The sequence below is a fragment of the Numida meleagris genome, chromosome 12 (assembly GCF_002078875.1).
Source record: "Numida meleagris isolate 19003 breed g44 Domestic line chromosome 12, NumMel1.0, whole genome shotgun sequence".
Taxonomy (NCBI): domain Eukaryota; kingdom Metazoa; phylum Chordata; class Aves; order Galliformes; family Numididae; genus Numida; species Numida meleagris.
The window spans coordinates 3,553,805-3,571,228 of NC_034420.1; the positions used below are offsets into that span (position 1 = coordinate 3,553,805).

The following is a 17,424-nucleotide window of genomic DNA, read 5'->3' on the forward strand; positions in this document are numbered from 1 at the left end:
TTCAGATTTCAGGACTTCAGCCAGCTGAATAGGCCCTGCTACAGTTCTGTTAGGCTTCTAGGTGCACTGTTGTGCAAGTAATAAACAGCATTTGGGAGGCATCAGATTTATTACATATGTGAAAGCCACATACACAATGCAAATGCAGTGAATGCCATGTTTCTGAGACACGTCACACTTACTATACAGTGTGTGCACTTGCATATCTACCCAAGACATGCCTGACAAGAAATATGGTGACGTGATGCATAACAGACTATGTAGCATGTCTTGAAATAAACTCCAAAACACTTCTAGTGCTTGTGTGTTTTGTGAAGAGTATCGAAATGTCAAAATTGTCTAGAGAAGTGATTTTCTCTTACTCTCTCCAAGTATCTGACACAATCTTCTAGTTTTGTTCACTGTGCCTTTCCACTGTTCCCAGAACTCAGTGCTCTTCCTCTAGCCTGTAAATGGTATTAAAGGTACTTTTGCAAAGGGCAGGGGTAGTCATGGAGTCCCAGCTACGGATGGCAGGTTGAAGGAAAGCAGCTGAGGTGACAGCACCGCTTGAATGTGAATGTAATCTGAACACCTGTTCAGTAAATGTTCTTCCATCCTAAAACTACTTTTTTTTTTATTCTTGCTTAGATTTTTTTTTTAATCTATTTATTTGCATGTGTTGAATAGTCAGCTTCCTAACTGTTGTAAAGATGTTCTAGATATGTCAAACTACTCATTTTCTAGGAGAAAGGACTATATTTCATACTGTAGAAGCAGCAGGCAAGATTTAAATTCCTGCTGGGTAGACAGCACACCTTTGATAACCTTTGTTTGTGAGGCGTTTTGCATGTATGAAAATGCTGATCATTTCAAATGCTGGGGAAGAAGTATGTATGAAAACTGACCATCTTTAGATAGCTTCATAAAAATAACTTAAATATTTTTAACTTAGCATAAATACAAAACAGGGTCAAATAGGAGACATTTTATAGATCCATATTCAGTAGATATTCCATTATCTGTATTGTTTTGTGACTTTTTGTGTAATGCATGCTGTACCCTGTGCCAACCATATACTAAGAGACAAAGTGACTGGTTTGCCAGCTTGTAGCAGTTGCCAGGATCAGGAAGCCATAGTAGATATGTGAAAGGAAAACAGCAGAGCCAACACTCTGCTTCTCGGTGGTGTGACTTGATAATATGTGACTGTCTCCTCTAAGTGCTGTTTTAACTGCAATGTAAACATGCCTCAGTTTTTATAACAATGAAATATATTTGAAGATTAGGTTTGGCTTTCAGTTCAGCTTGCTTTCTGCCATTTTGTCTGGTGCACCTTTCCTTTTCTGGGTGATTTCGTTGTGAGAGAGAAACAGTGAAGCATGGAATACACTGATTGCCATTTATGATAGTGAGAAGACATTTCAGGGAGTTTTTCAGCATTTCTTAGAATTTGAAGTCCTGCAGAGCTGAATATTAGTAACTTCAAAAATAAATATTGCATAAGACAGTCATGCTTCCATTCTCTATGGTTGTATTAATTAGTATCCACCATCTCCCATATGTGCATCCTGAGGCGAGGGATGTATGCCTCTCCGTAAGCCCATAGCTAGAAAGAGGCTCGCCGGTTAAACAGAGCAGGAAATCTTTCTTTGGAATGATGTTGCCTGGCTGCCAAGGCAAGTTAGGTTCCAATGAAAGTATTTTCACTGCTTGAACGAACTAAGGATGTATACCTTCAGTCTGTGTGGAGGAGACACCAGAGCTTTCAGAGTACTTTGTCTTGCTAAGCAGTGTAATTTCTGTCGTCTGGCTGAACCAGCTGTTCCGTGTTCAAGAGCTGATCTCTTGAACTAACGCTTGATGGAGGGCGCTTGCCTCAGAATAGATAGCGATGAGTGTCAGTGACATGCCTGGAGCTGGCTGTGCTTTTGCCCTCTCAAGAGGGTAAAGAGGAGGGGTGTGGTTCAAGCTCCTACAGTTATTGTTGCTGCCCTGGGTATGGTGAGGCTGGAGTGGGGTTTGTTACGGCTTTGCTCCTCACTTGCTCAGTTAATGCGAGAGGTTAAAGTGATCTTCGTTGACTCTTTTCTCCAGGAAAGCAAAGGTTTACTTGGGGATCCAGATGAAGTTACGTCCACCTTCCCAAACCTTTTCCTCCTGTAGATTTGAGAGAGGAGGGAGAACAGCATTTTGTAATCTTTTCTGAAGTAGCATAAAGCAGCCACTTAAAGGGGGTGACAGCTGAGTCTCTCCGTACGTTTTCAAACCCGGTGTGACTTGTCACTGAGCCTTCTCCTGTTGGATACTGCTATATAAGGACTGCTTAAATGAGTTTTGAGTCTAGTCATGGAAGCAGTTCAGGTGTAAGCCTTGATCAAAATGGGTTCTATAGGGAAAAAAAAATCAAATAATTCACTAAAAAATGAGAAAATCACTTTACTGCTTGTTTTGATTTTTCAAAGACCAGAAAAGGAGAGGTGAAAGTTACTTTGTGATCTTACATGTGCTGTTGGCAGGTTGGTCTTTACTGGGAAATGCTCTGTAGTGTCAAGTGTTTCCTTGCTGGAGAGCGCAGTGGGCAAGCAGCTGCCCTGCTGGCTGTAGAGGTGGTGTTTCACAGACAAGGGTAAAATTGGCTATCGAGGTGAGTAGGAACATCTCACATGATTATAAATGTCAGAAATCCCAGTGAGGGAAATGCAGCCAGAAACCAACAAATACTTAAGGTGTGCACGTTGGTATCCATGTCTCACGGTGAATACCTTAGTGTTTGGGGTTATTTTTTTTTTCCAGAAGCTCTTCCACTTAAAATAGGAAATTTTTATGTTCATAGAAAAACACATTTTAAGCACAAACTGGGAAACAGAATCCCAGAGTAACGTAGCATTGTCCAGTCTTTGTTGGAGGTGTCTGTGGGAGTTTCAGGTCAGTGCTCATTGGGCTCCTTGTTGGACAGGCGGAAGGAAAACTTTTTCCCTTCACAGAAGACGAGAATCTTGAGCCCATATTCTTGGATCAAGACTTCGTGATGTAGACACAGAACAAATTTTCTGTGTGCATTAGCTCAATGAGCAACGTGTTGTGCATCAGTGTGACTTCTGTGTATCTTCAGGTGTGCCAAGTAAGAGACTGAGTATTCTGAAACAGTTTTTCATGTCATGCGTATTCCAGCTTTATTCTTCATCTTATTAATATCTTTTGACTTAGCTTAAACTTAAAAAGACACTCTGCTCACGTCTCCCCCAGGCCTCTCCATTTTCCAAGTCATCTCTAAATATTTAAAGATTTCCAAGGCGTCCTGTGTTTGTTTGGCACGTTTTTTTAATACACTTCAGCTAAAATGTGCGGAGCTCCAACCAACATCAGACCAGCACAGAACTGTCACGCGGATGCGTTCCGCTTCCTCCCACTTAGAGCAGATTTCCCGGCCGTCCGCGCTCTCGGTGAATTCGTAGCCCGAGGCGCACGGGCGCTCCCGGGAGGGGGCAGCTCGGGGTGAGCGGGGCCGGGCCGGTTCCCACCGCCAGAGGGTACTCGGGGAGTGCGCACGGCCCGAACAAAAGGCGGCCGGTTCCCCCCGGAGGGAAACTTGAGACCGCTTCGGCAGGCGCCGGGTTGTTCGTGCCGCAGCCCGCGCGTTCCCCTCCGAAACCCGAACCGGGCGGGGGGCGCCGGGAGCCGCGTCCCGGGGCGCAGAGGGAGCCGAGGTCCCCCCGAGTCCCCTCACCGCCGCTCGGAGCGGCCCCAAACTTTCGCCCTCCCTCCTCTCCAAAAGTTCGGCATTTGGGTGACGTCAGGCGCCGCGCAGCCAATGGGCGCGGCGGCTGATATTTTGGGAGGGGGGAGGGGTGGCACCGTGCCGCGGGCGCTCGCCCGGCTGCCATGCCCAGTGAATGGAGAGCGGCGGGCGGGCGCGGCAGCGCCGCGGGTGGGAGCGCCGCCGCCACTCGTCCGCCCCTCGCCGCCTCCCGGTCCCGGCTCCGCCGACCGTCAGCGCGCGGCTGCGGGCCCACGGCGGCAGCAGCGGAGAGGCGGCGGGCAGCGCCTGAGGAGCTCGCGGCGCTTTGAGTTGCCGCCCGGCGCCTCCGCGGGTCACCTGCCCGGCCCAGGTGGGGCGATGCAGAGCGGAGGAGGCTGCTTGGGAGATTGCCGCCGCTTCTGATGGATGTTTTGTGTGTATTTATCTTCGCTCCCGGTTTCTCTTTCATCTGAGGACGCATCTGGCTCGAGCTCTGTTAAACTATCTGCCTTCTGGTACCGCTGGTAGATAACAGAAGGAAACCTGAGCCCGAAAGGCAATCCCCCACCTTCTTCCACCTAACGTAACCCTTTCAGGCGCCTTTGAGGGTTTGATGGTGCTCCGGCGATGATGGCAGTGGTGGGTTCCCTTGGGCTGTACTAAGAGCCTCTTGTGTTTTTTTTTGTTTTTTTTTTTTTCTCCTTTTTTTCCGTAGAGGCATTTCATCTTGAAGGGCCGGCTGCTCGCGCACACTTTTATACCTGCTGGAGTGATCGAGAAATCATGTCTGGTGGAAGAAGTGCGTTTCTGTGCCTTGGAATGATCTTGGGCTTTTGGAGCTCCATGAGTTGGATGCCTGTTGGAGGATGCCCTCATAAATGTACGTGCATTGCTTCCAACGTGGATTGTCATGGACTAGGACTCAAAACTGTACCGAGGGATATTCCCAGGAACGCAGAGAGACTGTAAGTAGTAAACGTTAAGGGCTCCTCAAGTACTTATAGAAACACCTGGCGTGAATTTCTCAAAACCTGCCTATCAGTGTGGAGCACATCGTAACAGCAGTTAAAGTAATGAAACACGAATTAATGTTTTCAGGAGGGAAGGGGAGGAGCTTTTCAGAAGTTACAGGTATCTTGCTGCTGCTCTTGCTTTAAAAAAAAAAAAAAAAAAGCGGTATTTTTGGCGCTTCATGGTGTTTTCCAGACCATACAAGCAGATGGGGATCTTGTTGATTTGGTTTTGCACTGACTTGCTTTTAATGGAGCTTAGAACCCTAAGTGGAACGTTCCCAGGAATAATCATTGTCAACGAGAACGCCAGTTTAATATGCAATTGGAAACCTGGGTATTTTAACCTGGTGGCCGGTAGCAGTTTCTCCTTGCTTAGTTTTCCCAGCATGGTGACTTCATCACTGTGGAAAAATCGACTACTGACATAAACTAATGCAAATGGATAAGAAGTCACATTAAAGCAGTCTCTAATTTCTGCCTTAAATTGCCTAAGTTGTGTTATGGGGAGAGAAGCTTGTTGTTTAGTTTTTAATCTGCTTCAAGGTTTATGATAGTGTAATGCTGTGAGGTGCTTCAACTCTCAGTACAGGAGAATGTTATGAGTGTGTGTGGAGTACATCTTCTGTATTACAACTTCTTAAGAGTTTTTTAGTTGACTCTTTACTTAGAATGTTCCTAAGGGGAAAGCTGAAAGCTAACTTCGGACCTCTGATACAGTTTTGACACTGACTCGGTGCAGAGGACATCTCTTGATGTTGCCTATGGCTTACTTCAGCCATAGCTTACTATGGCTTACTTCAGAGAATACCCAATGCTAGATATTCAGAAGATGTCCAGAATGAAATGTTAAACAGAGCTTCTGCATGGCTCTGTGCTGGGCTAGACTGATGACTCCAGGAGAAGTGCAGTTAATTGTGCCTTATGTGGATTTACGGACAAAGTGTTTAAACTCATTGGCAAAAACTGCAGATTCAATGGCTTGACTTCCTGTTTTATTTCCTTCTGGATCGTAGAGTTTTGGGAAACTTCAAACTCTCAAGCAGTTTTTCCCTAAGAAAGCTAAATGAGATTACTAAGGAAACCAAGCTTTCATGTATAGAGGCCTTTAAAAAGCTAAGTTCTGTCCCAGAATGAAATTTTATAACATCCTTGAATGTTTCTAAATTCATTTTATAGTGCTGGGAGACCTTTTACTAGACTATTCCACCATCTTTAATGTTCTGTAGCTGTATCAGCCTTCTTTTTAACCCCAGCTGCTAGAACAATAGCTTTCAGATGTCTGTTACTGAAAGTTTTACTTCTGTGCATGAAACTATGTACTTCCTAAAGCTGGCAATCTGGGCACTGAAGAACAAACAGAACCCCCAAGCCAACCGAAAAGCACCCCTCCCAACCTGGTAGTACAGCGAGCCAGCAAGGGTAGGTGTAGCTGTGTGATAACACAAATATTTGTATCCTTCATCTGTGAGGTGTGTTTGTTCAGTTTAAGAGTTAAGAGCTGGAATAAAACGTTTAGATTTCAGGTTAAAATGATTCGCAAATGCACGGTTAGCTGGCCACCTGAGAAGCATTTGAAGAGCAATACAGTGATTTGTTATTGGCTAGGTTTTAGGGAGGCCGAATTCACTTTGTTACTAGGTTTCCTTTGTGAGAATGTACTTAATAGAGATGGCTTCCCTTGCCTTTTGTAAGAAGCCAAGCTGAAAGAGCAAGTTTCTTGGTCCTGGTGTGTTAAGCTTTAAAAAGAATGAAAGTGTGTGTAATCACTGTGTTCTTGGTTCTGATAATTTTTGGTGTGGCTTACAGATGTAAGTTTTAGATTAATGCCTGCATGATGAACAATGGTAGCTATTTCACAATATTCAGTTTGAATCTTTAACCTCAGAGATGCTCTAGCAATGAATGTGCTCTATAGCTGTGTTACAGCTTTTTAGTTTGTTTTGAAAGTAGTGTATGTATTTCTGGAGCAGTCAATGACTAAAATATGGTGGAAATAACACAGAGAGGTTCCCATAATAATACCTTCTATAGTTTAATGTACTTCTTCACTTTTTATTCTCTCAGTCTGCCATGAGCGTTTCATTATTTTTTTTATACTGTTCACTGTTGTCTTCATTACAGAAGTTGTTTAAAGCTTGTGGAACTTCCTTCAAATCTAGATATCCAGTCATTGAACTAACTTGAATTTTCTACTTGGATCAGTAGAGGGAAAGACCTTATTCCCTTTCTCTTAGGTGAAATGTCAGTCAACCACTGGATGTATCAAAGGACCTCCTTTTCTTCCCAGTCCATGAAGTTCTGCACCTATGATAGAACAGTGGGTTGGTGTTTAGTCTTTGACTGGTTTGTTGAACTTGCAATCAGTTTTTGTCATTTTGAGGTGAATAGAGACAGGTACTTTTTTATCTCAGAAAAATGTTTACGTATGTGGTGTGTGGTCATCAAGAAGCTTCTCTGGATTATTTTCCCAGCGCATTTTTATAGTCAGCATATGAAAATGTCATCTTCCTTCTGCACTCTTTTGAGCTAAAAAAAAACCCTACATACTGGTTTAAGTTGGAAACTTTTTGCCTTAATTACTGAGAGATCTAAGAGCACCACTTACATTATTTTGCCACTAAGCTTTTAGAGTTATATTTGTACAAATGTTACAGAATGTTTTGGCAACAGGAGCCACGTTAAATATTGTATAAATTTGCATCAATATGAAACCCAAGGAAAACTGCAAAGTTAACACTAAGAAAAGATGATAAAAATCTTTAGGGGGTAAACATCTCTTGTTGAGAAGTTCTATTAAGCAAGCTAGTAAACGTCTTCTGATATTACAAGAAAAGACATCACCAGAGCTTTAATTACTCATTTTTCATAGTAAACATAACACATGCTTTTTTTAGTGTTATTTTCTTTTTAGTGCTTTAAAGATACAGTTTTTATGGAGAGTTGTGCCTGTGCTTTCTGTTCTGAGGGGAATTCACAGATTAACCAATAATCACAGAAATGGCCATATGAGTAGCCTAAAATTTTCCTTATGCAGTTTGATCTTTAATGGTAGCTTTACAATTATAGCAAGTAGTGTTAGGTCTGTGCTGCATTTTACCTTGTTATTATGTTCTATGGTAGTCTTCTAATTGTCTGGTTTAGACTGAAGTTTTTGTTAAGTTAGGTATCACGAAGAGCTAAAAGGAGAGGTAAATGTTTGTATGCTACTGGTTCAGAAATAGTTCCATCTGGGGGCGGTGAAACAAATACTTTACATTGCCAAGGAGTAAACCCCTTTACATTTGTGCTAGAGAGGGAATCCCCAGGATAGCCCACAGCTCATGAAGGGAGAGATCTGTGTGACGTTCGCTCCAAGATGTGTGTGTCTAAGTGCAATAGTAACATACCTGACTTTTGGGCTTGTTGTTAGCAGTTATTGATCCATTCCCCATTTGTCATGTAACTTAACGTCTTACCAACAGGATTAGAGATAACTTTTAGGGGTGGGCACAGTGATTGTTTTATCCAAGCTGTTCATCTGATAAGGTGCTTTGTGCAAATAATTGAGGCAGAAGTTAAGAGTTTTGAAATTTAGACTATTCAAGATTTTTATGGATTATATTTATAAATTTCATCTTTCTAAACTGTTCCTTAGGGCCCCTGCTTCAACAGAATTCTTTCATCAGAGTTTGCTTAGCAATACTTCAGTTCTTCTTGTGAGAATTCAGTATTTGTGTAGTTTTCTTCAGCAGAAATGTTTTCTGTATATGTAAAATATTATACGTGTCATTTTTTTATAACAATTAGTAATGCTGATAGTCAAGTTTAGTTTGAAATGGTGTAAATGTAGTGAGCAGATCAAAGCTACCTCATTGATGGCTACTGTATTCTTCAGCTCTGAAAGGAGGAAGTGATACACAGAAACTACTGTCTTCTGGGTTGGCATATACTCTGTTCAAGTATGAAGGTTGAGCTTTTGCATTTTTCCTTTGATTAATGTCTTGTTCGCTCCCTGTTAGCAGCACATTGTTTCTGTGTGTCAGAATTCAGGAATTTAGCCATGTTGATTTGTTGATCAGTTTGTACAAGATAGCTTAGAATCTAGTTTATTTGATAGCTCTTGCATCAATTTTTTTGTTTTGTTTTTTTTTTCTTATAATTTGGAGGATTCTTTACCTTTCTAAATTGCTGAAGCTTGCAGGACTAATCAGTTCTGTGCTTTGCTTGAGTAGCTAAATTGAGCATGTCCACATTTAGGTGCAATTTAGAAGCTTAGTCATCTGCTTGCTGTAGAGTTTTCATGTGGTCTAGGGTTTGTTATACAAATATATTATTATGGTGTTTTTGGCCTAGGTGCATGTAGCTGCTGAAGTTGTGTTGGTTTATACTGTCTTCAACTTCCTCCATTTTTGTCTCTGAATTAAATCTTAACTGCTGTCTTGGATGCTTTCAAATTACTGCAGAACACAATGTTAAAAACATACAAATAATATTGACTCTTACATTTATATTGTGGTTTTTTTCTTTGTTTGTTTTTTAGGATTCTCCTCACTAAGGATTACTACTTGTTTGTGTAGTAGTTGTCTCCAAAACCCTGCATGGGACCTTTCTTTCTAGATAATGTAGCATTAAATAGATGTATATGACTTTGTCTTTGAAGAGGCAAAAGTACTGATCCTGGGGAAACTTGACTGAATTTCCCTTTAATAACTTAACACTGTTTGACTGGATGTGTCAGAATCCTTTCCTATTCACAACTGTGCTCCTATTTGTATTTCTCGTGGTACCTGCTGAAGTCATGTAATTTTCAGATTATTTTCCTGAGGACTGAACTTGAATTGAGCTTTCTTTGTCATCTGACCTGAGGACTGTAGTGATCATTCGAGTAATATTTCAAGCAAACTAAACAATTTCATTTGCAAATTTATTTTTTAAATCTGAAAAACAAATTCCCTCCCTCCGTAAATTCTAATTTCCTTTATCCTTTTATTGTTTCCTTATTTACTTCCTTCTCTGAATTTGAACCGACAACATATAACTAAATCTTTGAAGTGACTTCGCTAAGTCCAATTTGGAATGAATGTCAACTGCAAGTTGTGCAGCCTCCTACCTTCCAAAGTGCCTGCAGCCTCATAAGATGTTATGTTATAACAAATTCATGATTAAATGGCTGATTCTTCCTTTTCTAAGTAAGCTTGGAACTCTGAAAGTCCTGAGGAGCAGGTTAGCTGCTGGACGTAAATGTAACTGTCACTTAATGCTACAACTACTGAATCATCTCACATGTTGTATTAATCTTTGGAAGAGATTGTGGGATGTTCTTCCTAAGTAACCTAGTACCTCTTAGTCCTTTTATCTCTGCTCTCTTCAATTACAGATGTGGGTCAGGTAAAGGATTTTGGTGGCACAGTGTTGAACGCCTTTCAGTAGGGGGGGGGAAAAGTCTGCCTGTGGGCAAGTCTTCTTCTCCAGCACTGCCAGGACGTGTATTAACTTTAAGTAGAGTCAGCTTTCTGGTTTTGTCGTGAAGATGACAGCTGCAGGAACCAATGTGTACATCCTCTGTCTTGTTGAACAACTCCCTAACAGGGAGCTCTCTTTTCCTTCTTCAGCTTAATTTTCATCCCTGCAGGACAAACCAATGTTTTGTCATCATCGAGCTGAGACAAAGCAAGTTTCTAGCTTCAGATGAGGAAAGGCGTCAAGATAACTGAGGGGAAGAACTAATGTTAACTTCAAATGGTAAATCTATTTGAAGAAAAATGATAGAATGACTGGAAGTAATATATGACAATTCCTCTGGTGATTATATCCGTATATTCATGTTACAAGGATGGTGTAGATGAGTAAGCAGTCTTGTTCAGAAAATGTTATCATGGTAGGGGTAAATTTTCTGCACCATTCTCTTATGAATTCTTTGAGATACATTTGTAGCACATGCCTTGTCTCCTTTTTGCTCCTTGAATGGCAGAAAGCGTCTATTCATTGTTGTTGATTCAGCTACATTATTATAGTTTAATATGGATTTAGGCTTAGAGGCTGCTGTTGTCATTCCTGTTCCTTTTACGTTCAATAACATGTTTTGCTTGCCAGTGTCTGGCTGTATAAATATGACTTATTTTAGTTTATTTTTTTAAGGCATTCTTAAGAAAGAGAGGGGTTCTTGTGATATTCTGATTGCAACATAGCCCAGGCAGTTTTGTTTCCAATATTTTTAAAGTCTTTTCTCCAGAGACACATATATTTAATTTTCAGATCTCCTTTCAGTGTTGTTCAGTCAGATGTATTGTTTAAGACATTGAATGGCTCGCAGGAATAGAAAGAACTCTCCCACTGAGAAATGGCCTTGTAATCAACTGGTGTTCTTTTGTAATGGTACTAAATACATAGGTTGCTCCAAAAGTAATACCTCCTATTTATTTCCATGGAAACTACAACATACACAAAAAGCATAATAACACTATTTGATAGAGCAAATTCTCAGTTACAAAGCACTATTTTTCAACAGAGTCACCACCATTAGCTATGCTTTTTCACCAGTGATGAACAAGAGCCTGCATTCCCCGCTCATCAAAATCTGCACCAGTGGAGGTGCCCCACTGTTTCACTGTTGCTGTGATGGCATCATTGCTAGGAAGGTGTTGTCCATGCAGTCCATCTTTCGTTGACTTGAACAGATGGGGATCAAAAGGTTTGAAATCCAGACTACATGATTGGTTTGGTAGGACAGTCCAGTCAGGATTAGCAGTGTGCTCCATGGTCTTCAAACTGGTATAGGGCTTGGCATTATCATGTTCCAAAACAAAAACTGCCATCTTCTCTAGCCTGACTTGAGCTTTCAGTTTAGCTTTGTGGTGTAGTGGTCAGAGTTGGTGTCTTGTTCAGGTTCCAGATAAATCCTTCAGGATCCCTTTTCCTATCTCAGATGATGGTGCACATCACTTTGCCTGCCGAGAGCTGTGTCTGAAACATTTTCTTTGATGGGGAATTCATGTTTCACCACTCCACAGTCTGCCATTTTGACTCTGGCTTGTACTTGTGACACCATCACATCACTGGTAATGATGTGATCCAGGAAGTGGTCACCGTCAGCTTCATATGGGTTTAATAGGTCTTGACAAGCTTGCAGATGGTATTCTTTCCATTCGTGTGTGAACACCTGGCACAAACTTTGTGATACTCCAGTGTTGCCACTATTGTTTCCAAGGCATTGAAGCTGAACTCCTACGCAGTTCCCTGGTTGTAATCCACCTATTCATGTGAGTGAGCTGATGAAGACACTTTTAGTGGTGTCACAGCTGTGCGTGGCCATCTGGAATGTCTTTCACATCACTGTTGCCACTGGTAAAACACACCATCCACCACCTCTCTGTGCTCATATCCACTGTTTGATCTCCATAAACATTCAGCAAATGTCAATGACTGTCAATGGGTGCCATTTTTTCCACAGGGAGAAATTCAATCTCATGCCTTCGCTTCATATGCACTTCCATGTCAGAGGCCGTTTTGTCAGACTGCCCCTCTGCTACCATCAGTCACACAGCAACAATATGTAGTGGAATACTGGTGGAAGGTTCAACTACTGCCATTCCACCAACATCCACCTCTGATGTCATGGGCCAACAAGATAAAATAGGAGGTATTGCTTTCCGGGCAGCCCTCACACATAAGAGATCTACTCTCAGCCTTTATATTTAAGGAGAACAGGTTTGTGGTCTTGTAGTCACCAAGTAAATTTTGCTGGCTATATCTGCAGAGAAGTTAGAGAAGAGGTGGGATTTACGAGGCTGATTCTTACCTCTCTGCCAGTTGCTTTCAGCATGGTTTTTTTTTCCTCTTAACTGAATCTGGTCTGTATGTTGTCTCTGTCAGAATAAATGTCTTATATTTCAGTTTTATACCATCTGTTTGGTGCTGCAGTATGTGTTTTTAATTCTGTGATTGATAGATTTCTGGAGCTTTTAATTAGATTTTTACCTTTCTGTCTAGGAGTTGCTGCTTTTTCTGAGACCTTAATCTAATTTTGTCCCTTACAGGGGGAAATCTTAACTGATGGGTATATTGATGGTTATATTCTTTCCTTCCCTGTCACTGATGGAGGGAGCATTCTTAATGAAGGTCTGTTATGCTAAAATGAAGGAAAAAAAACCTTGCTGTTTTCAAGCTGGTGTTGTCTTGATTTTTTTTCTGTCATATGCATTTTTATTAGGTGTCCATATTTCTTGATCTTATCTGAAATTTCAGAATTGATTTCAGAATTCTTCTTGCTTGCAAACTCTATTTATGGCTTTTGTGAAAATCTGTGATACTTCTGCAGAAGTAATTCTTATGTCAGTGAGACTTTTTTGGAGAATCCTTTGTGCCTCCTGCATAGAGGTCAGTAGGATTACCTTCCTGTTGAACTGTATGGTGAATAATCAACATAGTCTATGTAGTGTCAGGTTACTAATGAAGTTCCTCAAACACCTATTAAATCTATTTAAAGCCCGAGGAATGTTGACAATTTGGGTAGATAGCATTCTTATAGTTGATACCTCACTGGCTGCTACTTCTATCTCTGTTCAATGTGAGGTGCAAGGCTACTAGCAGTGATGCTATCTTTAGGAGTTTAATTGGAGAGACTAAACCTCTTCTGTTGTGTGGGGTTACTGTAGTCACTTTATGCTTTGCCTGCACACAGAGGCAATCGGCCCAAATGAACAAGACAAAGCAGCTGCCTTTAACTTTCAGGATGTTGTCTCTGTGTGCTCAATTGTTCTTGCCTATATAAACAGAAGACCACATCTTCTATTTCAACCAGGGCTCCATGGTTGTACTAAGTGATGGCTTGGTTATTTTGGCTGTTGATGAACTCTGTTTCTAGATGTATTTCTTGTCTTCCATTTTGATGATTGCTCTGTGGAGGAAACGTCCTCCTTAAGAAATGAAATGTGGTTCTGAAAAACGTTCATGATGTCAGGCAAAAATTTTTAATTCAAGTTAGTCTACTAGTCTACTGTTGAGTCAAGGTCAGTGCCTGCTGTACTGACCTTTACCGCTTCGTTTCCTTTTCTTCATCTCTTTGCTTTTTTTTTTTTCTTTGAAAGCCCTTTTTGGGGCTTCTTTGTTTATAGAATGCTTAACATAAGGAAATCTTGAATGATTACAAGGATCCTTGTAGGTGTGATGAGAATAGAAATGGTATTAAATTTCATATTACTGAATTTGTGGTGCTAATATCCCAAATCACAGCACTATAAAAGGCAGTTTTTAATGTCTATCTCCAAATTGTTTTTCGAAGAGATGAACTAAGGTTGGCTGCTTGACTTGCAGGGAGGAAGAGAGGAAGAATATTCTGTCCTGTGAATAAACATTCTCATGAAATGTTCTAACAGATAGGCAGCTTATGGAAATCATATGCTGAAAGCAGAGACACTGGCGCGTTCTTGTGCTTGCTAATAATTAAGTGACTATTTCTTAATTGCTGTTTTTTCACTTGGTCTTATTCCTTTGTTCCTGTGGCTGGTAAAGAATGCGTTAGTGAGGTTGTATAAAATAAATGTATTAGTAGATTGCAAAGCAGCACTGGTATATGTTGTGATGGGCACACTAATGAGTAAACTTGACAGTCAGGAAAAGTCACAAATGGTAAGCTGTGAAAGTCATAGAAAAACTAAATGTTTTAAGTTGGTTCAGCCAAACTGCCCATCAGTATTGAAGCTGTCACTGAAATCTTTCTCTGGGTGTGTACTGGTGAATTCTATTGTAGCAGCTTTTAAACTTGAAGAATTTTATTTGGCAAAATGGCTATTAACAATAGATAAAGCAGATAGTTACAGGTACTATGTAACATCAGCCTAATGCAAGAACTTGGGAAAGCCTTTTCCGCAAACAGCTTGCCCAAAGTAGAAAAGATTCTAATTCCTAACTTCAGTTTTTCTTTAGATTTCAAAAAGATGACTCTAAAGTGGAAGAAATTTCCTCGAAATATAGCAGTCGTGTTCCTTGGAATGTGCAGTTTTCCAGGTGTGGATGACCAAATAAGTACTGTTGTTAACTGGAGGTTTATGTAAGAACATAATTTCACTTTACATTAGTTTTCTTTCCCTTACTATAGAAAATAACAAAATGCTCGGAATACTTTCCTGCTGAAGATTTGATTGCCCAATCTGTTTGTTTTGGGATGTCATCTGCAACATAAAACTCATGTAACAGATATAGTCACATGACATCAAGCCTGTTAAAATTTATCACTGCATATGTGTCATCCAGAGATATGGAGACATTAATGTTTAATTAAAATAGTTGTTTTGTTAAATATCACTCAGAGAATTTTAGCAAGGTGAAGCTGCATACTGAAAGTAGTTCAAACATCCTCTTAGCCATGATGCATGTTTTGCCTGGACTTCAGTGGGGCTTTAATTTTCCCCCACATGTCTTCTGTCTGTATAGTGGTATTGTTTTGATTGGAACGAGCATTGTACTGAGCATGTGTTTTGAAATGCTGATTTCAGAAAATGCTGGATGAAACATGTTTGCCTGGTGAGGGTGGTAGTGGTTACAACATCACTTAGAGAGGTGGAAATTTCTAGGTTGCAAGCTTTGAAATAGCTGTAGAGTACCAACTGTAGATGTTGGCAGTCTCATGGAGTGGAAGAGCTGGTTGGAGATAGCTGGAGAGCAAAGAGAACTATATTAGTAAATGACTCATTAGAAGGAAATAGTACGGGGAAGTAGTATTCCTGCATTTCTGAAATGCCTAAATGCAGTTGGCTGGTAAGCTGGAGGGAAGAATAGAGTGGTGAAACAAGTCGCAGAATTCAAGTTCTTAAGCAAAGAAAGTTGGTTTTCCAGAAGTGGAAGTGGATATTAAAGAGAAAAGCCCAAAGGCAAAGCCTGGTTCTTCAGATTGAGAAACACATCTGGATATAGGTTTCTCAGATAAGAATGTGAAAGTATAAGAAACAGGCCAGCTATCCTTTTGTGCAGTGATTTTTAATAGCTAACAGATGAAAAAGCAGGGAAACTCCCAGGGAAGTTCTTCAGCTAATTGCTCATGAAGATGGTTAGAAATTGGAAATGAATTATTCCCAGTTGATGTTAACTTTGTTTTATATAATAAATATTTTCCAAGTTCATTCTTCCACAGTTCTTAAATAAGTGACTTAGTGCAAGATGATTTTATAAGCATGAGTAGTTTCGGCAAGTCAAAATATCAAATAAATATGCCTAGTCTTTTTCAGAAACACCATGAAAGCAATTTTGCTTTGCTTCAGCAAATCTTGTGTTGAAAACCTACAGTTGGATAAGAACAAGGGACAGGAAAGGTGGGAATCTACTCAAGAATGATGAAAATTGCTAGTGATTGTAACATCTGGATGCTAACTTTGTCAAGTAAATGCACAACATCCTTCAAATTGCTTTTTATGTATTAAGACAGCCCTACAATTTTATGATGACTTCTTGGCTTAATCTGCTGCTTAGTGCCTACAGTAGACACATATACTCTGTGTGGTTCTTCTTCGAGGGGATAGAGCTGGTGAAACTGCATGCTTGTTAAATTAAAAAGAAAGGGGAAAAAAATTCAACCTCTTCACATTTCCAGGAAAATATCTACTAGGAAGAGTTTCTAGTCTTTGTGTCTGAAAGTGGAAAAAAAAAAAAGAGATGAAATCAAATTTGTTTTCATTTCAGGCCTCACTAAGATCACTTGTTTGTTGTTAAAACTTTTTCCCAAGCTGTCAAGTCTTACAGTAGCCATCATAGGAGAAGTAAGTGTTCAGTACTTCAAGTTCTGAACACCTAATTGTATTACTGAACAGCAATTGAACAGATACCAGTTTCTTCATTAATCATCTAGTCCAACCCTCCTGTTAAAGCAGGTTCCCTACAGTAGGTTACACAGGAGAGCATCCAGGTGGGTTTTGAATATTTCTGGAGAAAAGGAGGCTCCACAACCTCTCTGGGCAGCCTGTTCTAGTGCTCTAATACCCTCAAAGTAAAGAAGTTCTTTCTCGTGTTTATATGGAACTTCCTCTGTTCCAGTTTGCATCTGTTGCCCCTTGTCCTGTGTCTGGGTGCCTCTGAGAGCCTTCCCCCATCCTCTTGGCCTCTGCCCATTAGATATTTGTATACATTGAAAAGATCCTCTCTCAATATCCTCCTGTCCAGGCTGAACAGTCCCGGGTCTCTCAGCCTTCCCTCATAATGGAAACACTCAAGTCCCCTAATCATCTTTATGACCGTCTGCTATACTCTATCCAGCAGTTTGCTGTCTGCATTGAACCGGGGAGCCCAGAACTGAACATGGTACTCAGATGTGGCCTCACCAGACAGGACAGAGCGGGAGGATCGCCTCCCTTCACCTGCCCGCTATGCTCTTTTTATTGCACCCCAGAATGTGAATTAATTTGCCTGAGAGAGAAAGAGATACCTTTTGAAGTCCAAATGGGTTGAAGATCGAAGTGTAGACATATCTATTTATGTTCTGATGAGAATGACCGTTTTATAGTTAATGAAAATGTATCTCAAACAGTTTGACATTCTCTGTTTTCTACCTGTGTACCTGTTTTGTCTTTAGAATAGCACTGTACTGATGTAATTACCTTTCATATCCAACCAGCTGGAGCTGGAGTAAGAAAGATGAGGTAGGGCTAAAGAAGTTAAATAGGAACAATTAGTTAAATGAATTCAAGAACTGGAAAGAAATAACATGAGAAATAATGTTTTTGT

At 40.7% G+C, this 17,424-nt stretch overlaps 1 protein-coding gene across 3 annotated transcripts in view; it reads left to right on the top strand.

Annotated features, from left to right (window-relative positions):
• SLIT3 (slit guidance ligand 3) overlaps positions 1 to 17,424 on the top strand; it is a 536,914-nt gene that overhangs the window by 50,706 nt on the left and 468,784 nt on the right. For 2 of the 3 annotated variants that reach the window (XM_021410240.1, XM_021410241.1), the window contains exon 3: positions 4,437 to 4,686. In XM_021410240.1, coding sequence (XP_021265915.1) covers positions 4,437 to 4,686 — 250 coding nt within the window. Of the gene's footprint in view, positions 1 to 3,932; positions 4,092 to 4,436; positions 4,687 to 17,424 lie in introns of those variants that run through there. The other variant, XM_021410242.1, reaches the window with a different exon arrangement.